This window comes from Eretmochelys imbricata, chromosome 1, assembly GCF_965152235.1.
Source record: "Eretmochelys imbricata isolate rEreImb1 chromosome 1, rEreImb1.hap1, whole genome shotgun sequence".
NCBI lineage: Eukaryota > Metazoa > Chordata > Testudines > Cheloniidae > Eretmochelys > Eretmochelys imbricata.
This window is the reverse complement of record NC_135572.1, coordinates 32,538,823-32,566,307: the sequence shown is the minus strand read 5'-3', so window position 1 is coordinate 32,566,307 and position 27,485 is coordinate 32,538,823. Positions and strand designations below refer to the sequence as shown.

The window sequence follows — 27,485 nt, the reverse complement described above, 5'->3', positions numbered from 1 at the left end:
CATTGGTCAAATTGGAAAGTCTCTACGTAAAAGAATAAATGGACACAAATCAGACGTCAAGAATTATAACATTCAAAAACCAGTCGGAGAACACTTCAATCTCTCTGGTCACTCGCTTACAGATCTAAAAGTGGCAATTCTTCAACAAAAAAACTTAAAAAACAGACTCCAATGAGAGACTGCTGAATTGGAATTAATTTGCAAACTGGATACAATCAACTTAGGCTTGAATAAAGACTGGGAGTGGATGTGTCATTACACAAAGTAAAACTATTTCCCCATGTTCATCCTTTCCCCCCGCCCCCACTGTTCCTCACACATTCTTGTCAATTGCTGGAAATGGCTCACCTTGATTATCACTACAAAAGGTCCCCCCACCCCTCCCCGCTCTCCTGCTGGTAATAGCTCACCTTACCTGATCACTCTCCTTACAGTGTGTATGGTAACACCCATTGTTTCATGTTCTCTATGTATATAAATCTTCCGGCAATTTAACATCTGTATAGCTGTTATGTGGAAAGACTGTAAAAGCAACATCTTTTGCAGACGGCAATATCCCTTTGAGGCAGGAAGAAGCATGCATCTGCTTTTCATGTTCACAGAATGTAGTACGTAAAGACTGCTCTAATTTTAACAATGAGAATACACATTGTCTATTAAGTAGATATTAAAAGCTTTGAATAAAAGCACTAAAAGGGCCAACTGAAAGCATTAATTCTGCAGGGGAAAAATGTAAATAAGGATAAAATCTTCCATTAATTTTTAATCTCACTATAGTGAGCCTTGTAATTAAGACAATTAAATGACTGAATAAAGACACATATTTACATGCTTCAGAAAGTCACAATAAAGAATCATACTATTGTCCATAGAAAAAATTCAGCAAAGGCCTCTTAAAATAGACTCACTGAACAAAGGTTGTCATTTCAGGAGACTGAAACTGATGAGCATCTATCAGCGAGAGTTAACATAAGAGGGCTCATGGAGGGAGAGGAACTAGTTTATCTAGGCAGGATGGCCACACCAGGTGAGGGAGCAATTACATATTTTGAGTTAATTGTCAAAGCTGCTGGAGAGGGATAAACTGAAATGGTGTAGGGAGTCCTCTGAAGACGTAGGAAGTATTATCCTGGGAATGATGGCCTAAAAAGAGTCCATCAGTATAGTTCTGTCTTCAGAAGGAATGTATGTATCCAAAATCAGTTTCCTGATATTTTTTTTCATTTCAATATGTGGGGAAGGTACCCCAACAGAAAAAAAACTCTTTCCCATCCTGATAGCCTGAGAAAGGTTCATTTCATTTTGCCATTCAGTGATCTCCTGTGAAAGCAACCCTGAAAAATGGACTTGTTAATGCAAGTCAAAACTCAGCGTCATTCTCCGGCCCTCTGACTTTGCTCAACATCCCACACAGGTTTAAGGTGCTGCAGTTGGTAACTTTATTTTAGAGGGGTATTTTGTGCTCATTTCATATGGAAATTATTTTGAACAAGAAACTGTACAACTAATCACATGATTTATTTAAAAACACATTTCATTTTCTTCATTTTTGTTTCTTTGGGGTTTTTTAATCATCATCATCATCATCATCATCCCTGGATAACACATCAGAGCAAAAATATATTAATAACCCGAATAACCTATATGAATATGAAAAAGACTCTGTGATTACATTGCAAAGCCCTCTGGAAATAAATGTGTAGTATTTTTATCAATTGTTCAGCAGTCTTGTTTGGAGATTGGCAAGCAGTTGATAAAAAGTATTCCTCACCGACTGGTGCCTGAAGGAACTAGTAACCTGTGTGTTATTTAATCACACTTACTTTTTCTCATGTGTGAAAACAAGTTACATTCATAAACCAGTATTTCTTTCATCCCTGTTCTTCACAGAGTCATTTGTGCCCTGCCACTACAATACCGTCACTGGCTTTAAAGGACCCAAGTGCAGTCCTTATTCATGCTGGTGGGCAGTTACTCAAGCGAGCAGTCCCACTAATTTAAGGATGGAGAAGTAGGACCTTTTTGTTGGAGGCATTGCTTAAGAGGATGTGGGGAGTGGTTAGATTTGACATTCCACCTCAGATCTTTGTCTCCTACCCTGAGCCGGGATCAGCTGCTAGTCCCAGCTGGGCTGGAGGCAGGAGAGGATGGAACTTCCCCTTCTCCTTCAAGGAGTGGCTGGGACTGTGTCAGGCCCACCCCCAGAAGCCTTCCCCAGCTGCAGAAAGCTCAGCATTCTGCCCTGCTTCCTGCCCCCATCGCTCCGCAGCTGAGGGGGGTGGGGTCACTGTTTGGGGAGCTGCTCCCCATCCACCCAACCCCCGTGCATCTGGACCTCCCATACCCAGACACCCTGGCTAAGCCTCACCCTGTACATTCAGAACCCCCCCTCGCCCTTCATATTCGAACCCCACCGCACTGAACCTCAACCCCGGCATCTGGAGCCCCCCTGCACCTAGACCCCCTGCCTCCAGACTCCCACGCCTGCAGCCATACCACCCCCCCACTGAGCTCCCTGCACTCAAACACCCACCCTGATGAGTTCCACCCTCCTGCACCGCTCTGAGCCGCACATCTAGATGCCCATGCCACTGCCACTGCCACTAAACTAGCTGCATCCAGACCCCCACCAAGCCCCACTCCCCCAGCACCTAGATCCCCCTGCAGAGACCCCCAAACCCAGACCCCTCCGCTGAGCCCCAACCACTTTCATCTAGAAGCCCCTGCAGAGTCCCATTAACCCTGCACTTGGAAAGTGCCCCCACGAAACTCTGTGCATCCAGATCCCCTCACACCTAGACCCCCCCACTGAGCTGCCTGCACCCAGATTGTCCCACACAGAATCCTCTCACACCACACCTGGATCCCCCCACACTGAGTCCTTCCACACTTGGATCCTGCCTGGTTGAGACTGCCTGCCCCACACCTGGTGCACCTGGCACAGAGGCACAGGCCCCAGGGTGTTTCTGGGGCAGGCCCAGGACTTGTGCTGTGTCAGGGTCAGATGCAGCCTTACCACTGAGTCTGTGTCCTGAGGGCGGAGGCAGGAGTGGCTGCAGGGTGATTTCCCATCTTCATACAGCCAGTGGCCTGTCCTCCCCACTGCCATGCTGGAACCTCTGCATTTATTGATAAATACAACTTGCAGAATTTTAAAATATTGTGCACAGAATTTTTATTTTTTTGGCACAGAATGCCCTCAGGAGTAACTCTTAACACCTATGCCATTCTTTTACCCTTCAGAAGATTTGGAAAGGCATAGCTGGAGGCATAATTATTGGGAAAACATATGAAGGGCATGTGTCTGGGTAGCATGTAGGAAGATGAGGTGTTTTGGGAAATGATAGATGGTAAAGAGTGGGGTGGCTTATGAATGCAGCAATGACCAATTCCCTCTGTCCTCTCAATCTCTGCCGGTATTGTAAAGCCAGACCCAGTACCTGTCTATGTGCTGGAATTGCCCCACTCCTTCTCCTCACTGAATTCTCACATGTAGTAGTGATGCCACAGTACTGTGCAATTGAATTGAATGAAAAGGAGCTAATTGCTTAGATACTATGGCGTCCTAGATTAGAAGAGTCCTTTAAAAGATAAGAGCAACTGAAAAATGGGCCCAGAAAAGAGCAGTGAGCTTTTTGAGAGGTGTAGGACAGATAGTTGGAAATCAGCCCAGTGCTATGGAAACCAACCCCACCTGCAGCCCCTCCAACGAAAGAAAAAAACACCACCAAAACAAAACAAAAACCTCTAAACAAACTCAAACCTGTTCTATCAAATTAAACAAGATTGTGCTCCCTTTGGTTTAACCTCTCCTCTGAAAGCTCTTCTTTCTACAGAGTATAACTTCTCTCTAGGACCGCTATATGAACAAAGAAGCAAATCTCCTCTAAACATGGAACTCAAGCCCAAGTAGGAAAAAGAACCATTCTACAGTATCTATGGACAAGAAAGTTATTGAATTATCTAAAGTTTCTCCAGGAATTACCCCTGAATATACAGTGTGCAAATATCAGACTTTCTATAAAAATTATTTACCCATCCACACACCGTCTGCAGGAGAATGAGTTTGAGAAGGAAAAACTTAACCACATTGGCATTTTTCTAAGCTTTTGTTTGGAAAGTGTCAGATGGATCCGTTTCTTGGGATTTATGATTATTTCTGACTTCTAGCAATGATGCTGTTGTGCTGGAAACGAAGCTATGCAGCAAGGGAATGCAACCAAAATCATGGCTGTACTAGTCAAAACAAACGTCAATTTGTATTCAACAACTGTATCTCAGCACTGACATTTGGAAGAAATTTTTGAAGGCTTCTAAACCCTAAAAGAAATCACCTTCTGTGACCCAAGGGCAGCATATTACTCACTCGTGTTATGAAGACTATTGCTGTTACAGTCAACAGGAATAGTGAGAATAGGACAATCTTATCCCAGAAACCCTGCCTACTCAATGGCATTTACAGTATATGATCTTTAATTACTCCTTTGGTACTCCAAGAACTGTCAGCAGAACTGTGCATATTTCACCTTTCAAGTTTTAGTCAAACATGTTCGAAAATAATGAGCAGACACTAAAACAGAGCAGTATCAATACAAAATGAAGCCTACTGTACCTGGTGAATGAAGTGGAGGAGAGCACATCAGAACAACCCCTTGACCTTCACGTACTGAGACTGCGCTTCTTGTCCGGCCACTAAAATTTCCCAGATCTGTCAACATAACACAACGTTTTAGTTGCATGGAGAGGGAAGTTATTTAATTTTGCTACTAATGTGATTTACACTTTATTTCTTTTTTTTTTACAATGCTGACAGTGCCTTATTTTCATTTCTTAATCTATGACAGGAGGGTCTTTAAAAATAAATCTATTTCTACTGCCAAGATTTTTACATTACTTTAACACTGTTTATTGCTCCTCACCGTGCATGGATATGGTGTAAGTGGAAAAGTATTAGGCAGTGTACCATTTATAACAGACATTTAATAGCTCTTTTATTTCTTTTTACCATTTCCTCTTTATTGATTTCCTTCACTGATAAAAGACATTCATGCATAGAAAAAGAGAAATAAAGGTGAAGAGGCTGCCTTGTGTCTAATCTGCAGCCTATAGAGGGTTGTTAATGTGTCATCCAAATAATATTGTGTACAATACATTGTTATAAGTGGGGAGGAGAATCCGCTTCCATGGCTCTATAAGCAAATCTGCTATATAGCAGGTTTATTTTTAATACTCTTTCCCATATAGTTTCTCCAGTATCCAAGACATAATCCAGTTTTGGGTAACTACATTTTGCCTTCCTAAATTTCTCCCAGCAACTGAAATTGAATTAGGTATATTTCACGTCCCCCACTAAACTTTTGAGTGAAGCTGCAGTTCCTGACGATGAAGAGAGCTAATTGAAACTCACTATTTCTGATTCATGGAAAATGTCAACATTTTAAATATTTTTCTGTTACAAATCGGAATGAAAGCAAGGTTTTTCAAAATATTTTGCAAAACAATCATCCTGTAAATTTTTGTCATTTTGGAAAAGTTTTGTTTCATAACATTTTGAAATTTTGCTTAGATTTTTTTCATTTTATATTATTTTTTAACATTAATAGCACATAAGCAATAATGGATAGTATGCACACTTCTTGTGCGGTCATCATATAACAGAGTTGAAATAGTCTATTAGTTTTATTTTATCGTTCATATTATAAAGGGCAGCTGCTAGTACTGATGAGTGCAGTTGTCAGTCAGGGTTAATAATGATGGAAACATGTTATCTTCTTTTTTAGATCAATGTGTCTCCTATTTGTATCAAACTGTTTCATTACAAAACAAACATAAATAATGACAATAATCTGAAAATTAAAAAAAACACCAAAAATCATAACATAAAAACACAATTTTGAAATTTGAAACAACTCTGAAATTTTCCAAAACAATTTTGTTTCCAAAATGAAAGATATGTCATTCTGAAATACTTCCCTTCCAACGGAAATGTTGTTGAAATATAATTTCTTTAAAAAGTTTGGTTTTGTTGAAACAACTTTTTCTGATGAAAACCTGTTCTGATGAAAATATTATGACCAGCTCTAGTTATGAATAGCTTATATTTATATGCTGCCTTTCATCCAGAAGATCTGACTCCTCCTTGAATTACAGGGGCCTTTAGAGCTGGATGTAGAATCAAACTTCATGGTTATGCCCTCACTTGAATATTTACAGGAAAGGAACTAGGGCAGATTTGTTGTCTTGGGGTCATATTTGAACCATTAGTCATCATGGAGTCTCAAGTGACAAACATCCTGTGTGTACCGTTATTTGCCTGTGGTTGATCTGGAGGCTATGAACATTCCTCTCTGATGTTGATCATGGCTAGATTACTGCAATATAGTCAGGATACCGCTCAATGAGGACTCAGAAGCTTCCACTGCTGCAGAATGAAGTTCCTGAACATAGGAGTATAATGAGCCAGAAAAAGTATTTGTCATATGGGGCTCAATGATCTATTGAAGCACCTATTCACTTATAGGTATAGATCAAGGTATTGGCTATTATCTCCAGAGAATTTAACTGTCTGGGATCCACTTATCTGAGTGATGATTTCTCAAAGTATGACCTAATACGGGAGGTGGATTTCAGAGAGTTCTCCATCAGGTGCTCCATAGACTCCTAGACTTTAAGGCCAGAAGGGATTGTGATGATCATCTAGTGTCAGTGGTAATCAATTATTTTTGTTAAGGTCCAAATTTCTTGGTCAAGGTATAGTCAAGGTCCAGATTCCAGAGAAAATAATACAAAAATAATAACAATAATGACAATAATAAGGAAATAAAAAGATTTTGTGGTCCATTCAAAAGCATCTGGCAGTCTGGATTTGGCCCGTAGTCCACCTGTTGACTACCCCTGACTCTAGTCTGACCTCCTGCACATTGCAGGCCACAGTACTGCACCCATCAACTGCTGCAATAGGCCCATAACCTCTGACTGAGTTACTGAAGTCCTCAAATCTTGATTTAAAGACTTCAAGTTATGGAAAATCCACCATTTACCCTAGTTCACATCACCAAGTGACCCACGCCCCAGGCTGTGGAGAAAGGGGCTTTGCTAATCTGACTTGGGGGAATTCCTTCTTGACCGCAAATACGGTAATCAGTGAGACCCTAATCATGTGGGCAAGACCCACCAGCCAGACACTTGGGAAAGAATTCTCTGTAATAACTCAGAACCCTCTCCATCTGGTGTCCCATCACCTGCCATTGAGGATAGTTACTAATAGTAGTTGTGGATGGGCCTATCCCATAAATTTATCAGTCTTCAAAGAATTATGTTTTTTGTCCCCATTATTCCCCTTGGGAGGCTGTTCCAGAACTTCACTCCTCTGATGGTAGGAAACATTCATCTCATTTCAAACCTAAACTCATTGATGGCTAATTTAAATCTATTTGTTCTTGTGCCAACATTGGTCCTTAACTTAAATAACCCCTCTCCTTCCCTGATGTATACCCCACTGATGTATTTTTAAAGAGCAATTGTAACTCTACTCAACCTTTGTCCTGTTAGGCTAAACAAGCCAAGCTCCTTAAGTCTCCTCCCATGAGGTAGGTTCTCCATTCCTCTGATCATCCTAGTAGCCCTTCTCTGCACCTGTTCCAGCTTGAATTTCTTTCTTAAACTAGGGAGACCAGGACTGCACACTGTATTCCAGATGAGGTCTCACTAGAGGTCTCACCAGTACAATGGTAATAACACTTCCCTGTCTCTACTGAAAATACCTCACCTAATGCATTTTAGTATTGTTTTAGCCTTTCCATGGCTGCATCACATTGGCAGCCCATAGTCATCCTGTGGTTGACCAATACACCCAGTTCTTTCTCCTCTGTCACTTCCATCTGGCATGTCCCCAGAATATAGCAAAAATTCTTGTTATTAGTCTCTAAGTGCATGACTTTGCACTATTAAATTTCATCCCATTTCTATTACTCCAGTTTTAAAGGTTGTCTAAATCTTCTTGTACGATATTCCAGTTTTCCTCTGTATTGACAATGCCTCCCAGTTTGGGTCTTCTGCAAATTTTGTTAGCACACTCCCACTTTCTGTGCCAAGGTAATTACTGAAAACATCGAATAAGATTGGTCCCAAGACCGATCCTGGAGAAACTCCATTTATAACCTGACCTTTCAATATGACATGTTGCAGTTTCCCCTTAAATCAGTTCTTTACCCACCTTTTGATCCTCATATTAATCTCCATCTTCCAATTTAACTAATAATTTGCCCTATGGAACTGTATCAAATGCTTTACTGAAATCCAGTTAGATCAGATCTACTTCATTTCTCTCTCACAGAAAGAGATCAGGTTGGTCTGCCTTGTTCTATCTTTTGTAAAATTATATTGTATTTTATACCAAATATCATTTATTTCTAGGTCCTTAACTACTCTATCTTTCAACATTTGTTCTAAGACCTTGTATACAATTGCGGTCAAACTAACAGGTTGATAGTTTCCCAGACCCCTTCTTTTTCCTTTCTTAAATATAGGTACTATATTTGCAATTCTCCAGCCACAGGGTACAAACACTGAGTTTACAGATTCATTTAAAACCTTTGCTGTTGGGCTTGTAATTTCATGTGCCAATTAGTTTAATATTTACTTCAAAAACATATTTGTTTATCCATTTGATTTATACTGATTTATATAAGCAACATTTATCCAGAAAGGTTCTGGAACACTTTATGTAGACACTTATCACTGAAATGCATCTACTTCCGGAGTGAGAAGCAACATGTCTCCTCAAGTTGTGATCTCATCCTATATAAGGAGCTAAGCAGGGTCAGGCCTGATCAATGGGATGGAAAACTTCCAAGAAAAAATAAGCTGGGTGCCACAGAATGGTGCTGACTTCAAGATGAGATGTAAAAAGTCCTGATCCCTCAGTATTTGAGGCTTCAGATCCATCTCCGTTTCCTAGATAAAATGAGCAACACGCAAACCCTGACTGCTTGTTATAATCATTGTTCTTGGCCTCCTTTCAATGAGAACCTGATGAAACTACTGTCAATGAAAAGATCAGTGAGCTCCCGAAATTATGTAGTTTGACTTGTTCTGAGATTAGAGATTCAAATGATATGCCTTTGCAAACCTCACTGAATTTAAAATTTGGATAGATCTGGAATTGATTTGTTGTGGTTTCAACATATTTTGAGAAGGAGAACATGTTCTGAATCCAGAGGAGCTAAGCACAATGAGAGATACCCATACCATTTCTCTATGTTCAGGAACAGAAGTAATCAGAAACAAGAATGCCTTCCTATGATTTTGGAAAAGAAAATTATGCTAATGATTCCTGCTGACATCATTACAGGGATGATTTAACAAAGACTACCTGACATCCTTTCTGTATGTCTGCTTTTCTGCATCTCTTTGATTCTACACATGCTACAGAAGTAACACCACTTTTTTTCATAACTCTCTCATCTTTGTAGGAAAATCAGATAATTGAAAGAAAATAAGATATATCAGCCTCATACTTTGGATTCTGAGTCATGTAAGGGCTGATCACTGATAGTTAGTTCTAGAGTTCTGGCCAAGATGGCAGTGTTTTGTGTTTACAATCCTTGTTCTTTCAGTTTTGATTTTGCAAACTGTATCTTTTGGAACACCAATCTTCAGCGTAATGAGTAGGACTGGTTGAAAATTTTCTGTCAAAACTTTTTTTCATTGGAAAATTAGATTTTCAATACATTGAAATATTTTGCAAAAAGTGTCTATCTTCTGCAGAAATATTCCACTTTTCATTGAAAAACTGATAAGTAAAATATTTCAGTGGAAAACTGAAATATTTTGATTCTGAAATGCCATGGCATTGCCTCACAGGAATTTGAGTTTAGGTGTCTCTTGATACCAGCCTTTCCACTAAGGGCCAGCCAGTTTTCATTTCCCATGATGCACCTAAATTATATCTCCCATAAGGAAATGTGGCAGTATTTCAGAATTGAAATATTTTGGTTTGAAGCTGAAATATTTTGGTGATTGCTTTTTTGCCAAAAACGTTTTCCACAGAAATAAAAAGTTTTCCATAGAAATAAAACCCCTTTTCCAACTAGCTCTAGTAATAAGTGTCTTTGGGATAAGAGGTTTGAGGTTTGTTTTTTTTCTGTAATGGGAAGATTGACTTATGAGGAGAGGCTGAGGGAGCTGGGATTGTTTAGCCTGCAGAAGAGAAGAATGAGGGGGGATTTGATAGCTGCTTTCAACTACCTGAAAGGGGGTTCCAAAGAGGATGGCTCTAGACTGTTCTCAATGGTAGCAGATGACAGAACGAGGAGTAATGGTCTCAAGTTGCAGGGGGGGAGGTTTAGATTGGATATTAGGAAAAACTTTTTCACTAAGAGGGTGGTGAAACACTGGAACGCGTTACCTAGGGAGGTGGTAGAATCTCCTTCCTTAGAAGTTTTTAAGGTCAGGCTTGACAAAGCCCTGGCTGGGATGATTTAATTGGGGATTGGTCCTGCTTTGAGCAGGGGGTTGGACTAGATGACCTCCTGAGGTCCCTTCCAACCCTGATATTCTATGATTCTATGATTCTATGATTCCCACCCTCCACGCAAAAAGAAAAAGACAGAAAAGAAAAGAACTCAATAGTCAAGTTACAATTTTGCAAAAAAAGAAACTAGGTGGATAGAAAGCTGGCTAGATTGGTGGGCTCAATGGGTAGTGAACAATGGCTCCATGTCTAGCTGGCAGCCAGTATCAAGCGGAGTACCCCAAGGGTCGGTCCTGGGGCCGGTTTTGTTCAATATCTTCATTAATGATCTAGAGGATGGCATGGATTGCACCCTCAGGAAGTTTGCAGATGATACTAAACTGGGAGGAGAGGTAGATATGCTGGAGGGTAGGGATAGGATACAGAGGGACCTAGACGAATTAGAGGACTGGGCCAAAAGAAATCTGATGAGGTTCAACAAGGACAAGTGCAGAGTCCTGCACTTAGGACGGAAGAATCCTGTGCACTGCTACAGACTAGGGACCGAATGGCTAGGCAGCAGTTCTGCAGAAAAGAACCTGGGGTTACAGTGGACGAGAAGCTGGCTATGAGTCAACAGTGTGCCCTTGTTGCCAAGAAGGCCAATGGCATTTTGGGGTGTATAAGTAGGGGCATTGCCAGCAGATCAAGGGACGTGATCATTCCCCTCTATTCGACATTGGTGAGGCCTCATCTGGAGTACTGTGTCCAGTTTGGGCCCCACACTAAAAGAAGGATGTGAAAAAATTGGAAAACATCTGGCGGAGGACAACAAAAATGTTTAGGGGACTGGAACACATGACTTATGAGGAGAGGCTAAGGGAACTGGGATTGTTTAGTGTGCAGAAGAGAAGAATGAGGGGGGATATGATAGCTGCTTTCAACTACCTGAAAGGCGGTTCCAAAGAAGATGGATCTAGACTGTCCTCAGTGATAGCAGATGACAGAACAAGGAGTAAAAGTCTTAAGTTGCAGTGGGGGAGGTTTAGGTTGGATATTAGGTAAAACTTTTACACCAGGAGGGTGGTGAAGCTCTGGAATGTGTTACCTAGGGAGGTGGTGGAATCTCCTTCCTTGGAAGTTTTTAAGGTCAGGCTTGACAAAGCCCCGGCTGGGATGGTTTAGTTGGGGTTGGACTAGATGACCTCTGCGGTCCCTTCCAACCCTGATATTCTATGATTCTATGAATGGGTTTTTAGGACCCAAGTTCCCTTTTAGTCAAACCAACGAAGTTCAAGGGGTAGGGAGGGTAATATAAGGTTCCAGTTTCAGTCCACTTGATTACTCACTAGTTAAATCTTTCGAGTAACAAGTAATGCAATTGCACTTATGTTACCAGAGGGGTTGTTGTTAGTCAGTTTATGGTACAGGAATATAGTGTTAGAGTGCAGGTTTGGCTATAAAGTAAATACTACAAATGCTTTAAAAAAAACCTAGAAATAACAGGGAGCTGCAGAATGATGTAAGAAATCCCCCCTTGTTATAATAATAACTTTGAGGTAGATGAGATGAATGAAAGGGAATGTTAATACCCTTTTGTTAAATATTAACCATATAAATCTTGGCTATAAATTTACATTTAAACAAAAGAAGATCAGCTACTAACAAACCACTTATTTGCTATTCTATTTTTCAAGAAAAATAGAAGACTGAATGGAGTGTTAGTATTAGGAGCATAGGAACCACAACACTTTTTCAGACCATTAGTCATCAAGTCTAGTATTTTGCCTGCAATGGCAATCAATAACTGCGGTATCAGAATAAATCAGACACCTCTAAAGAATGCACCTAGCCAAAGTGTGCGATGAGATACATGGCTCACAGATAAGAAAATATATTTCTCTGCTCTATTGGTGTTCAGTTTATGCCCTGAGAGATTAGATTTCTTTGCCCTTATCTGAGCATTAGTGCCAAGATAACACCTACTCTACATTTTCAAAGCAGGGCCTGAGGTTTTAGCTGCATGACTTCGAGCAACTTTAATGTGAGTCATGACCCCTACCACTTCCAAAATCTATGGATAATAAATGGAATGCTTCATTTAAAAAAATAAAATAAGCACAGTCTTCTTTATAGCAAATGAATTATGCATAGATGACCCTCATACATGGATAAAGGTTGAACGAAGCAGGTTCTCTTATATGTGAAATTATTCTATAGACTAGAGGGATGCCCAACTGTAGTCACTGAAGATTTTATGACAAGTTTCAGAGTAGCAGCCGTGTTAGTCTGTATTCGCAAAAAGACAAGGAGTACTTGTGGCACCTTAGTCTCTAAGGTGCCACAAGTACTCGTTTTTTGTTGTTGAGGATTTTACGTTATTGTAAAACAGGAGATAGCTTAATGAGGAGTTCAATGAACAGAGAATCATCTCCTTATAAGAATCTCTCTCCTTTGGCCATATTTCTCCAAGATCAGTAGTTCCGGTGGAAATATTTCCATTAAGCAGAGTTTGTGAACAGAAAATCAAAGCAACAACAACAACAAAAAGAATTTATGTGCCATTCTGGTGCTTAATATATTTTGCACTTTACATGTGTATATCCCCTTTCTAAAGAGAGTATACTGCATAAGAAAATTAACTGTGCATCATTTAAAGCACTTGCATTTTACAGAGTGATGTCATGAATGTATAGTAAATTGCTCCAGAACTTGGCTCATTAACTGTAAGCAAATCAGGTACCATTAAAGGAGAGACCACAGAAGTCTCAATCTGTATATTAATTTTGGTAAACAAATTTAGAGCTTAGTAAAGATGCCAGATAGACAGCAGTGGAGATTGAATTTCTCTGTCAGCCATAAGAACACATACATCAAATGCCTCACCAGTTTTACCTTTTACATACTGCCCTGCTAATGTACCTTAAGTCTAACCTGACATTATCACCTCTGCCTGTGCAGGGATCATTCAGTCTCCACGTTCATGACTTCTTTGTCCTGTCTGCTGCTGAGATGAGTAAGCGGGACAAAAGGAGAGGTAGGATTTTCTAGTGTTGACAATTGTCCATCAAGAACTGGAATAAGACCAACAACTAAGTTCAAATAGGCTTCTAAAGCAATGTCAGATAGACATTTCTTTTGACTTGGGCTGGATTTGAACTGGTGACTTGGGCTGGTGACCCGTTCCATGTCAGGATGAAACTGAAAACTGTCAACATTTTTTGTGAAAAAAGAGAGAGAGAGCACACTCCCACCTCAGAATAATCAACAGGCCAGTGCTTAGGCCACTCCCCTAAGAAGTAGAAGACCCAAGGACAAATCTCTGCTCTGCCTGATTCAGACCAAGGAATTGAACCTAGGTTTCCCACATTCCAGGTTAGTGCTCTGAACACTGGAATATAAAGTCAGTCTTTTAAGGTCCAAAAATTCTATTCTGGACCCAAGAAATCATTCCCAATGAAAGTTTAGTCAAAATAAATACATTCCTATAAAAAGTTTTAGTTTCAACAAATTAGTATTTTCCAGCAAAACCAATTAGTTGAAAATTCCCAATCAACTCTACCAGTGACCTGGAGGCGGAAAGCTTCATGCTCATTACCAAGTGCTTGACCCATCATTATTTTAGCAGAAATGAACCCACAGCAAACCACTGACCCATGGGGCCAGCAACCCACAGGGATCATAGATGTTACTTCCTCCTCTACTCTCAAAATATACTGTATATAATACTACCCCTGCTTCTAGACCAGGGTGATGATTACACTGCCCATGGATGGGTCCAGTTCTGCCAGGCCTTATTGTTCTGTGCTGCCTCTCAGTTTTGCACTCCTGTATTAAGCAAACAGTGTAATGTGTGCTGCCTGAAGCCAAGTGAATGACAGAAGTGTGGTGCCATCATATATGACTCTGAGGGATAAATATTCCCCAATTATATTAATAGTAATAGCTATTTCATAGAAATGAATACATTACGTGAGTCCTGAGGTACAGACACTTCTATACTAATCTAATGAAAAGTAGTTTGTGTGTATATTTGCGATGGAGTTCAAAGGAGACATTTAAAATGAAATGGGTTAAAGATGAAGATACAAACTGAAGTAATGTTTAAGGCATGTATAATGCAGAGAGCATTCTTTGTAATGAGCTAAAAAATAGCCCTAATACAAAACTGAATTATTCTGACAGACCAAGGACAAACACCTTCATTTTAATATGATTACAGAAAAGCCAGACATCTCATCTTCATATTAAGCAGACAGGTGAAAACGAATGGACCTTGAGTTTGGGATTTTACTTTCTTTACACAGATTTAGACAGAAGAGTTATACAGAAATAATTCTTTTTTTTTAAAAAAAAAGGTATTTGTCATAATTCTATTATAACCTGCTAAGTCAATTATATGCCTTGATTTTACACTCTGAACAACACAAAATACAAACATGTGGTTAATAAACCGTAATAACTGTTTCTGCAATAAAAAGTTACATATTGAAATTAATGATGTATGACTTTATAGTGCATTTTGAAGTTACAAAGAAATTTCCAAAGCTTTAATTTAAATTGTGCGTTATATTAAGTTGTGATACTTTTGCAATCTCAAAACACTGAAATAAATGAATATTTAGCTTGTATTGAGATCCACATACAATTCTACAAACTTTTCTCTTAAATGTTTTGTAAAAAGTGAATGGTAAAGTATAAAGTATTCAATTAAAATATTCAGTGCTTGTAATCTCCTCCTATTGGTAATTAATAAAATAATTGGTAGTCTTCCGCAACATTTTTCTCATGACTCATTATTAATCTGTCTCCAAAAGGACCAAGAATTCATATGGGAATTCATATGGCTCTAGAAATCTAGTGCATACTGGTAGCTCAGCTATAAAGTATTTTTTTTAATTGCACTTGGCTTTAGTCTACAGCCAAGACACCTCAATTCTTTCCACAGCTCTGAATAGTAGGACGAAAGTTATCTTCCTTCATTTCTATTTATAAATTTAGCAAAACTTAAGGAAAGGGGCCAAACTAAATTAACATTGACCAATATTATACATGGAGATGTCAAAATACCTGAATGTGAAATTCCTATTGACTTAAATGGGAGTTCTACATTCAGAAGACGAAGTATTACCTTTCAAATTAATAAAGAAATTATTTACAAAACCAAAACCAAATGACAATAATAATATTGAATATTACAGAAAGTTTGAATATTAGTTGTTCAACCTACCATGTTAATTGCTGTATTTGCTCTCTGTGGTTTTATTTGTTAATGGTTATGTTTAATTCAGTTTGATCACCCTTCTGTGTCTATGTGCATATGTCAAGTTTCATCAATCCTGACTCAAAACTACTGCAACACATAATTTCTCAGTTGTCTTTCAAGTTTCTGCAGTACAATAACTTGTACACATGACAATGCAGTGTACCAAATTCTGACTTCAGTTGTGCCAGATAAACTCAATTGAAATCTAGCTGTCTAGGGTCTTATAAGTCAATGGTATTACTATGGTTTATGATGATGTAAAGAAACTGAGAATTTACCCTGATGTTTAAAAAATGCTTGCATAAATCTAAAAACGTATCTCATAAAGATCATATTTTAATTTTTTTCATCCAAGGGTGGGGAAAATACCAACAAGGTTAAACTTTGTTGCCCAGTTTTAATGTTTTCTATACCATTCTTTATCTAAAATGTTAATTATATGCTATTTTGGACTGACAGTAAAGGTTTTTGCTACAAAACTATGGTTTTCTACTAGGGTACAAGTAGTGTACTCTTTACAGAATGAGGCTCCCAGCTAGGTAAGAATTTATTATAATCATCCTCCCCATAGTAACAGTTTGTAGAGTTCCGAAATGCTTGTGTGTGAAACTGGGACTTAAGTGGTTTATAGCTTTGTGCTGGTTCTCTTCACAGAACACAGAAATATATTATACATCTTTGAATTGTTCATGAACAGACTGAAATTTTCCTAAATTGTATTCAAAATTACTGACAGAATAACTTCTGCGAGTAAGTGTTGAGCTTTTAATCCTTTGCAAGAATTCATTATGAATATTTCAGTTTCAAAATTCAAGCACAGTTCATTGCTGTGTTCCTTGATCGGAATAGCACAATTCATTGAATCAGGTTTCAGGTACACATATTTCCATTTATGAATTCAAAATTAATTTTCCTAAAATATGACTTCAGGTTCACCATTTTAACCAGTATTCTTTCCCATGAATTCACTTGATAGAATATTTGCAGAAGCTGAAGACAAAGGGGGCATTAACATAGTCAAAGCAAATGTGTTTAAAAAACTGAATGGATAGTCTGAAATTTTTTGCACTATTTCCCCAGTTCTACTTTCAACCCTTTTTTTTATTTTAAAATTCAAAACAGAACAAAGTTACACAAATCAAAAAAAAAAAAAAAAGAAGATTTTCAGTGTTGGATGCTTGTAGTTTATCTCTAAATCCAGATTAGGCACATTAAATAAGTGGTCAAACTTTCAATAATAAAAATATACACATGTAGAGCTCACATTAAGTAATGTATATTTTTAAACACCCGGCTGTGCACTACACCAAATTTTATCGTCAACATTGTCCCTTTTATTACGAAATACACACATACTCATTTTTGTTTTTTCTAAAACACTCCTCTATGCCAGAATCTTCTCTTAAACTATACAAATCCTGCATACATAATACTTGACTACACACTATTTAAAGTTCTACATTTTGTTTATCTTTCCTTTGTATTTAGAAGCCATGTAGATAATTTTCCTTGTTCCCATTTTCTCCAGTGTATTTTCCTGGCTGTTACAAAGAAGTTTCATTTTAAAATATTCAAGACTATACTGCTAACACCATTCCAACTGCAGTAATACGCTTTAGACACATGTGACTTCTATTTTCTTAAGCTAGAGATTAAAGGAAACAATGCCAGTTGTACTGTCCCTTGATGCATTGATTCAAGCAGCAGTGTTTCATATAGGAGGATGTCAGACATATAATATGGAATCCGTAATGGCCAAACCCTTCTTAATTTTTAATTTGAAAATAATGAATGGGTGACGTGAGCTGAAATGTGACAATGTAATGAATACTGAGATGTGTCAATTTTATGAACACTGTGTGTGACCAGGTCAGTGAGGGGAAGATATTCTATATTGTGGGGTTATTAGAATTTCCTGTGTGACTGTACTGATCTAATTTATAGCTCTAATTTTCCAATGACATTTGGTAAAGCACTGTTGGCCTCTCTTTGATTCCACTGAGGTCAACAGTAAAATATCCATTGACTTAAATGGGAGCAGAGTTAGTCACTGCTGAATGGTTTTGAATTGTGTCTATATTTCTGGGTATCTTTTACAAATATCACAGCAGCACAATTCAGTTGAAGTGTGTTTTTCGGAAATCATCATTGTGTGAATCACTGACAAATATTTATGGTTTGTGGTGGGGGGATGGGGGGGACATATTAAGTCCCGATCTTTACTGCAGGTATGTTCCTTCAAAGTACTGACACTCCCCTATACACACATACACTCTAGGACTCTTCCTCTCTCTGTTTTGGGTTCCCTCCAGCTAGGCAGCCACAAAGATGGGAGAGTGAGCATAATCCCCCCAAACCTGTTATCATGTTGTCTGGAGTGGCTCTCCTCTCAACCTGGCCGTTCATCTTTGGTGGACTCTCTCCTGTGCCTTCTTGTTGGAACTGACTGCTGTTTGGGTTGCCTCAGTCTCCCTGATCCACAGTTCCACCATCATTCCCTGGTGCTCATTCTTCTTGGGCTGTCAGGTACTGCAAATGGATCATTTCCCATGCAGAGGTCACTGTGCCATCTGGGGCAGCAGAGTGATTGGACATCTGGTCAAAATTTATGAGCAAAGATCACAGCTCCTGATCTGGGCTTTTTTTTTTTTTTTTTAAATGGGAGAGTCCCCTCTCCTTACTTAACTTTTCAAGGTTTTTTGTTTCAAGACCATCATATGACTGTGGTTCACTAACTGTGACTAATCTTTATCTTTTAAAACTTTGAATATCAGGTTTAAGCTTTTAACAATGCTGAGCTATGATCTATAAATCCAACTGACCTGTGGCATGTTAATCCTCCCATGACTATGCCAAATGTCATGCTGTCTGGAGTGGGTCAAAAGCATTAGTGCCAGCCTCAGGGCAGATGGTTAAGAAGCAAGGCACAAACCCCAATCTGGTTCTCAGTTCCATACATAGATTTCACTGACCAAGTAACAATTACTAGCTACTCAGGCATTATAACACTTTTAACATGGAGCCACAGAGAGTCCCCTTGGGGATTCTGATCTATCTTGCCACCCAGGCAAGATAGACTTTCTGATAGATGGTTGCTTTAAACAAAAGATCACAAAAATATTTAGGTTACTTCAAGTCCCAAAGGACCAGTCACATACCCCAGGTCAATTAAAACAATGAGGAGTCCAGTGGCACCTTAAAGACTAACAGATTTGTTTGAGCATAAGCTTTCGTGGGTAAAAAGCCCACTTCTTCAGATGCAGAGTGAATATTACAGATACAGGCATAAATATTTATTGGCACGTGAAGAGAAGGGAGTTACCTTACTAGTGGAGAACCAATGTTGAAGGCCAATTCAGTTAGGGTAGATGTGGTCCACTCCCAATAATTTATGAGGAGGTGTCAATACCAATAGAGGGAAAATTTCTTTTGTAGTGAGGGAGGGGGAATAAACAAGGGGAAATAGTTTTACTTTGCGTAATGACCCATCCACTCCCAGTCTTTATTCAAGCCTAAATTAATTGTATCCAGTTTGCAAATTAATTCCAATTCAGCAGTCTCTCATTGGAGTCTGTTTTTGAAGTTTTTTTGCTGAAGAATTTGTGTCTGTTTATTCTTTTACATAGAGACTGTACATTTTGGCCAATGTACATGGCAGAGGGGCATTGCTGGCACATGATGGCATATATCACATTGGTAGATGCATAGGTGATATATGCCATCATGTGCCAGCAATGCCCCTCTGCCATGTACATTAGCCAAACTGGACAATCTCTATGTAAAAGAATAAATGGACATAAATCAGATGTCAAGAATCATAACATTCAAAAACCAATCGGAGAACACTTCAATCTCTTTGGTCACTCGATTACAGACCTAAAAGAGGCAATTCTTCAACAAAAAAACTTCAAAAACAGACTCAAAAGAGAGACTGCTGAATTGGAATTAATTAATTAACAAAGTCTTTATTCTTTGGTATCTCACAATGGCTCACTTGGATACAATGGCCTTCTTCTTGAGCAGGACCTAACATCTTTTGTAGGAAGCCAGCATTTGCATTAGAGAAGGCTCCTTTCCTCCTTGGTGAGTTATACTGTTCAAAGTTATACAAAGCAGACATTTGCTCTTGCTTTATAAAACGGGGTAAGACTAATGCATGCAGCATCCTACAAGCTATTCATAAGATCTAAACACCAAACACATTTTTACAACTCTAATATTTATCTTAACAATACTAACATACAGTTAAGGCAAACTAAATTTCAGATATGAGCCTGTTAGTGTTCGGTGAGGCGAGGGGCCTTGGCATGAGCTGGCACCTGCTCTGCCAGCATCACACCTATACGCTACCCCTTACGGGTCATGATTCCCAATCTGTGCTTGTGGTAATCGATGGTTTCAAGATTACAAAGTACTAAGACACAGCTAAAGAATAAGTCTGGAAGAACTTGATTTTATGTGGAAAGTTCAATGGGTGAGTAAAGCCTGGGGATTAGATTATAGTCATCAGTGGACATGTAAAGGTGTAGCTGCACCAGCGGTAACCTCTTATATACAGTCAAAAATGCTAGAAAGTACACTTTGCACTGGTGTAGTTTACCTTGCTTGAAACAGGAGTGAGCCACACTAGTCTACATCACAGTTTAGCCTGTCTACACTAGGGGCTTGCTCTGGTGCAGTCACATCAGTGTTTGGCCACCAACGGCTGTAAAAATCAATGGAAGGAAGCCTAAAGAGCTGAGTTTTGAATCAGAGCAAGCACGATGGCAGCCCAGAGGAACAGAAAATGGTTTGTCACATCATTAAATTAATGTCTACATTGTCTGTTTCAAAAAATAAGTAGGTAATGATATTTGGTAGGTACTGTCTAAGAAACATTTAAATCTCCTGAACATCTCATACCTCTTCCATATTTTAATGCTACTCTAAGGCCCCCACAGCGCTGCTATTTCTCTTTAGCTTACAATCAGACAATTGGATTGTGTTTACAACAGACTAAATTGTGTGCTGTGCTGTTGTTGTTTTTAGATGACATTTTGTAATGAGATTTAGGGTGAGCAGAGTATTTGCTGAGCTAGTTAGAAGTTCCTTATCAAAACACATTTAGAGATAAGACATTGAATTAAGATAAAGAGTAAAGGTGGTACTAGCCGGACCAGGAGAGATAGAGTCAAGTGTGTACAGAACAGTCTTCAGACAGATCTTTTCTCTAGAAGCATATATCAGATAGCAATCCCTCACTAAAGCCTGACATTCTAAACTCCTTTGTCACTGGTCACAAATCTCTTTTATTGTCATTGAATAATTAGCAGAAATAAAGGTAAGCCAGAGATACATCCATGTTCTCTCCCAGAAGCAAATTAGAAGCTCTGCAGTAAGGATTACTTCTTTTAAACAAATTAATAATTATTTGTGGCCATGAGATGGCAAGGCATGGAAAAACAGGACCAATCTAAGCACCTTACTAACAAGAAACTAATGGGCCAAATTATGCCTGTGTGGATTTATAATGGACTTCAATGGGAGCCACACATGCATATCTATCTGAGGGTAGAATTGGCATTTGCTTGTTACTATGAATACACTACACAAAAGGCTTTAATTTTCAAAATCACTGTTGATTTTGGTTGTCTACAGTTTTGCTTAGATAATATTGACTCCTGTCCTCTGAAAATCAGGTCCATTTCAGGTGTCTCCTTGCTTGCATACTGTATTCAGTTCTGGTGACCACACCTGAAAAAGGATGCTGACAAAACGAAAGGGTTCAGAGAAAAGCTACAAGACTGAGTCTCTGGAAAATCTGCCTCACAGTGAGAAAATTAAAAAAGCCTCTAAACATTCTAAGAAATTAGCTGAGTTTTTGTATCACATGTTTTACACCTGAGCACAGCTCTTACCAAACAATGGCCCTCATCCAGCAAACGCTTACATGCATGTTTAATTTTACTCATGTGAGTAGTGCTACTAAACTCACTGGGTCTACTCACATGAGCAGAATCAGACATGTGCATGAGTGTTTGCAGGATTGGGGCCTAAGAGGTTTGCTTGTTTTACGCGTATTCCTCTTAGAAGTTTGGGTCACAACAGAGTTAACAGTAAACCAACGGAGATGCTCTAAAAGGAAAGACGAAATTAAGTTTGAAAGAATCTCACTGAACATGTAGGAAAGAATAGGAGAGCCTGAAACAAGCTGAAAAAATTAGGATTTTTCTTTAATGAGTTTATATTTGAAACCACCACTTTTGAGATTTACAAGTATATGGCCTTTTTCATTAGCTTCCATACAATAATACCAAAGTGTTTCCACCTTTACAATGAATTTCAAAGAGAAAACTACTCCTGGGGGAATTCTGCACCAAAAAATTAAGAATTCTGCCCCCCAAAATTAAAAATTGTGCGCACAATATTTTAAAATTCTGCAAATTGTACTTGTCAAAATAACACTATATAAACATGCCAGTTTCAATTATGTTGGTAATTTATTTAAAAATACCTGTCAGCAAGTATGTCTGTAACAATACAGACACACACAAAATTCCTCCAGGACGAGAGTGTTAAAGAAACCCCTATGACAACCCAGTTCCTGTTTCTCTGCCCCCCAGCCCCCCAAGCCCATCCCCTCTGGGAGGGCCAGACACTCACATCCCCTACCCTCCAGAGGCCAGCTGCAGACCACTCTCCCGACCCAGACACTCACAAACTATACCCCCAGATTTCAGCTGCAGGGCTCCCCTGCCCAGCCCAGACACTCATGCCCCCTAACCCCAGAGCCCAGGGATCCAGAGGGAGAAACAGTCTGATGCTGGATCCTGGGTTTGCCCAGAGTTTCCTGCGCACCACAGCCTCCTTCCTTCAGGGCTCACTGGGAACTGCAGTTGCTGGGAACCCTCCAGTTCCCTCCCCCTCTTCCTGGCCTTGTCTTCTATTTGTGAGCTGGGCTCTGCCGGGTCCAGCAGCCCTTAATAGCGGCCAGCATGTTTGCATCCCATTTCTGTGTGGGGAAAAAGGAAATTCTGCGCACACAACATTAATTTCTGCAAAGTTCTGCATTGTGCAGTGGCACAGAATTCTCCCAGGAATAGAAAACCAATGAGAAAATGAATGACATTTAAGGAGACAGATGCTACATACTGTAGCATTCATGTACATTTCTAGCCATATAACTGAATGAAAACCCTGTTGTCTCATGCATTATACCTCAATTTACATGTGTCACAAAATAAAGAGATGAAGTGGGAGGTTTGCCCTGGGTACCCGAAAATTATTGAGAAAAACAATTACAGAAATAATGCACATTCATTTTATTCAAGTCAATTACCATTAAATATTATGTATTTCCAGTTAAAAGTAAAAGCACTATTTGCAAGTTTAAAAGCTAATTGCAATTAAGGTGCTTCCAGCGAAAACAAATTGCATTCTGGGACATACAGACTAACTGGCTCAGATTAAGTCAGTAGTTTGGGTCTCTGCAGCTTTAGCTATAATTTAATAACACCAGTTAATCATCTGTAAAATGAGTGCTCTTTGTACACAACTTGCAGGATCATTTACTTTTGTTTATTTATTTTATTTATTATTTTGAGAGACCAAAGATGGAAATGCTATCAACAGATTAATTACAGATAAAAAAGCAGTAAAAGAAGACCTGTGACAGAGAATTTCAGGAAATGCTTTTGTTTTAGGAGCTCATGTTAAAAGAGACAAAGAGAGAGCTTTCCTGAAACAACATTTTTACGTCATTATGCAAATAGGGTTCCATTTATATTATTATTTGTACTGCAATTGTACGGTAGCCTCAGTCATGGATAAGGGCCCTGTTGTGCAAGGCACTGTACAAACCCATAACAAAAATACGGTGTCTTCATTCAAGAGCTTACAATCTAATATGCCAATGCCTATTTTCCAGTCTCTTCAAAAATACTGTTCTGCACTGAACAAGAAAAATAATGGAAAAGTTTTGAAAAGCCTTGATGAGAAATCAGAGTGAAAACTAGCTTGTGTGTAATGACATGTTGCAGGATAGAGAATTACTAAAGACTATATCTGGAGAAAAAAATAAACAGAATGCATTAATTGATGAATAACACAATGTAAAGTTCAAATTTAAAATTTAGGAAAAATGTAAAGTAACTCCCCTGTAGCCAATACAAGCCACTCCAGATTTACACCTGCACAGCTGAGGTAAGAATCTGGCCCAGTGTTACATTTCTTGCATTTATACCTTTAAATCTATTTCTAGGATTCCAACCCAGAAATGCCATAAACCAAGTAAAGCATGGTAGGAAATTCCATACAATTAGATAGATGCATTCCAATAGTTAGTGTTACAACAACAGATAGTATTTTTATGTCAGGACCTCTTCTTGAGTCTGACTTTATGCTTAACCGGTGTGACAGGGTCAGGCCAGATGGCTACAGGATAGTAATAGAAGGCAGATATATTAGCCCCAGGTTAAGTTGGGCCCTTTTTCCTGGGTAAGGTAACAGGGAAGGTTCCAGAACAATCAGGAACCTTCTGGAGACCACTAAGACAGACAGGCTGATTAGAACACCTGCAGCCAATCAAAAAGCTGCTAGAATCAATTAAGGCAGGCTAATCAGGGCACCTGGGTTTAAAAAGGAGCTCACTTCAGTTTGTGGAGCGCGTGTGAGAAATTGGGAGCAAGAGGCATTAGGAGCTGAGAGTGAGAACGCGGACTGTTGGAGGACTGAGGAGTACAAGCATTATCAGACACCAGGAGGAAGGTTCTATGGTGAGGATAAAGAAGGTGTTGGGAGGAGGCCATGTGGAAGCAGCCCAGGGAATTGTAGCTGTCGCACAGCTGTTCCAGGAGGCACTGTAGACATTCCACAGGGCCCTGGGCTAGAACCCGGAGTAGAGGGCGGGCCCAGGTTCCCCCCAAACCTCTCAACTCCTGGTCAGACACAGGAGGTGTTGACCTGGTCTGTGCGTTCACGAAAACGGCCAAACTGAGGGCTGCTGTGAAGCTCCAAGGTGAGCACATCTGCCAATAAGTGCAAGACCCAGCAAGGTAGAGAAGGAACTTTGTCACACCGGCTTGAAAAAAATTTGCAAAAAACTTAAACATACGGGAGTGGGAAGGAAATGGGGAACGTTGTCCCGGTTTGATTTCATCAGAGCTTGAAGTGTGATTCTACTCTGGCCTGACTGCATGAATTGCCTCTTAATAATTTCTATATCAAATGTGCTGAGTTCACTTGTAATGCTTTCCTGGCCAGGCTTTTCATACAGCTTGGGATTTGGGAGTCAAGATGAATGCTTTCCTTCTCATGCACCATTTCAACAATAAGAATTCTACAGGTCAAATTAGACCCTCTGTGCACCCGTGCAACACGTTTGTCTTCAAATTATTTGCTCAGTGATTCCTGTGCAATCTTACAGGCTTCAGTGGGGTGGCACAGACATAAGTGAGTGGAAGGTAGTAAATGATTCTGTTGATAATGTGCAAAGAGGAACAACATTCAATACCAATCTCTCTCAACTGTATTAGCTCCACATTACTATAACAGGTTAATACAAAACACTACGGAAAAGCTGTCCCTTCCTCTTTTTTTATTCAGCCCTCTTCACTCACATCAATACAATGTTGTAATAATTAACCTTTCTAAAGCATGGTCTGTACGCAAGATTAAGGGACTGATTATGCCAACATTTTTCATGTTGAATAGCACTTTATATGTGACCAAGTTTGGCTGAAATGGGCCTTTAATCTCCTATTCAAAACATGTCAAAAATCAGTTTTAATTCATTGAAATCAATGGGACTAACTGGGTTCTAAGGTTCCATTCACTGTGAGCATCAGCAGACCTTAAGCAATATGGAATGTCGACGCAACAATTAACGACACTTCTATAACAGTCTTGGGAACTTTATTTCATAGATTGCACAGTTACAAATAAATAGACCAAACTATATAACATGGATACCAAACTTGGGGACTTAAATGTAAATGGTCTGATTTTGAAAAGTGCTAAGCACCTAGAGTTCAAAGGGAGCTGCTGGATGCTCAGCACTTCTGACAAAGTAGCCTGTGCATATTCGGTGCCCACGTGTGGATTTACGTAATTACCTTTAGGCACCCAGTTTAGAAAATGTTGATCATCTAAATACATTTTCTTACTGTCAGACGTAAGTTCTCTTCCATATGACTTTGTGGTACAGGGGTAGATCTCAATCTCATTTTACACCAGAGGCAAAATCCAAGGTTTCCAAAAACAAAAAAACTAGGAAAGGAAGGCAGGGTAAATATCTGTATTTCAGTAGCATTCATTGAGAGCCAGACCCAGTCATCCTTACCCATGATGAGCAGTAACTTACAACACTAAGCAGACCTAGTGGGACTGCTCATGAACTAAGTTATGGTTCAACAAGAGTAAGGGTGACAGGATTTGGTCCTTTGTTTTCTGTCATTCTTGTGATTACTGGCAATACAAAGAGACTATTGCTATCACGGCCATCTGCTCCACATCCTGTCTAGTTGAGGATGGGTGTTTCTATCTACGTTTTTATATCAAGCTCATCACCATGACATCTGAGCACTTCCATGGTACATGAAGGCCTGTTTGATCTGGTTACTCATTAGATGCTAGTTCAAGGTTGAAAAATATCTTATTAGATACATATGATGGATATGTATCTAACAACTGGAAATACTTAATTACAGAAAGGTTGTCGGACACATTCCATATTCATTTGGTTTTTTACACATTGTATAATTAGCAAACATCTGGTAACAGTAGTTCCCACTAGGCAAAAACTCTCAGAACCAGTAATATTCCAGACATTTTCTCCACTGCATGACAACCTTTCACCTGAGAATTCAGAGTCCCATATTTTAGTGGCTTAAGATCTGTAATCAAACTGAACCAAGGGCAGTAGTTCATGTATACAAATCATAAGCTGAAACTATTCCAGAATCCTTTCAAGCACTGGGATCTCATCTGTATTTCATTTCACTCCTCTGACCCAATTAAAGTATTGTTTCCGATATTAGGTAAGGTTATATTATATTTTTAACACCCGATATTTCATTAACTGGGATAAAATCTTTGACTCCTTTTCCACCCCCCTGCTTTTTAGACAAGGAACCAGTTTCATTCTCTACACCTCCCCCTTCTTGAAATAGTACAGTAATCTGATATGAGAGGCTCAGCAGAACACAAAAAGTCGAAGTAGTTGAGCAAAGACAGAGTTATTTGAGGACCAGAGGGACAAAGGGAAAACTTTAGAGCTAAAACCAAAGCCAGCTGTAACTACACAGGGAGAGGGCCAAAGGCATAATAATGGGATGCAAAGTAAAATCTCAGGGTAGCTGAAGAGGCATTAGCATTTGAAAGATGAGTGATTGCAGTGCACATTCATGATGGATAACATAGTGACATTTCATTGGCACAACTGGAACATTAAACAGTTCTGTCGAAAGGTTGTTTTTCAAAATGGGAACTGTTCATAAATCAGCTCCTAATAAAATATACTGGGTTAAATTAATTCCTGCAGTAAATGGGGAAGTGCTGATGAAAACAACATTGCATCCATTTATGTCACCAGTGATTTGGGTCCATTGTTTTCTAATTAACTGGCCACTTTTGTTCGTGGTCCTGTAGTGCTCAGTGAAAGTCTAGAGTTACTCACTCTAGAGTTTAAGTACCACACTTATAATTGTAATGGAATCTTAACAGGATTTTCAAACCTTCCCTGCAGCATTCTGCAGGCAAAGACAATGATTTGTCAGTCTTGTTGGATCT

The 27,485-nt window shown here is 39.2% G+C and overlaps 1 protein-coding gene across 1 annotated transcript in view; it reads right to left on the bottom strand.

The window, feature by feature from the left end:
* Nucleotides 1-27,485, bottom strand: part of CNTN5 (contactin 5) — a 544,075-nt gene that overhangs the window by 266,751 nt on the left and 249,839 nt on the right. Inside the window, exon 5 of the mRNA XM_077805582.1 lies at nucleotides 4,613-4,708. Within this exon, the coding sequence (XP_077661708.1) occupies nucleotides 4,613-4,708 (96 nt within the window). The remainder of the gene's footprint in view (nucleotides 1-4,612; nucleotides 4,709-27,485) is intronic.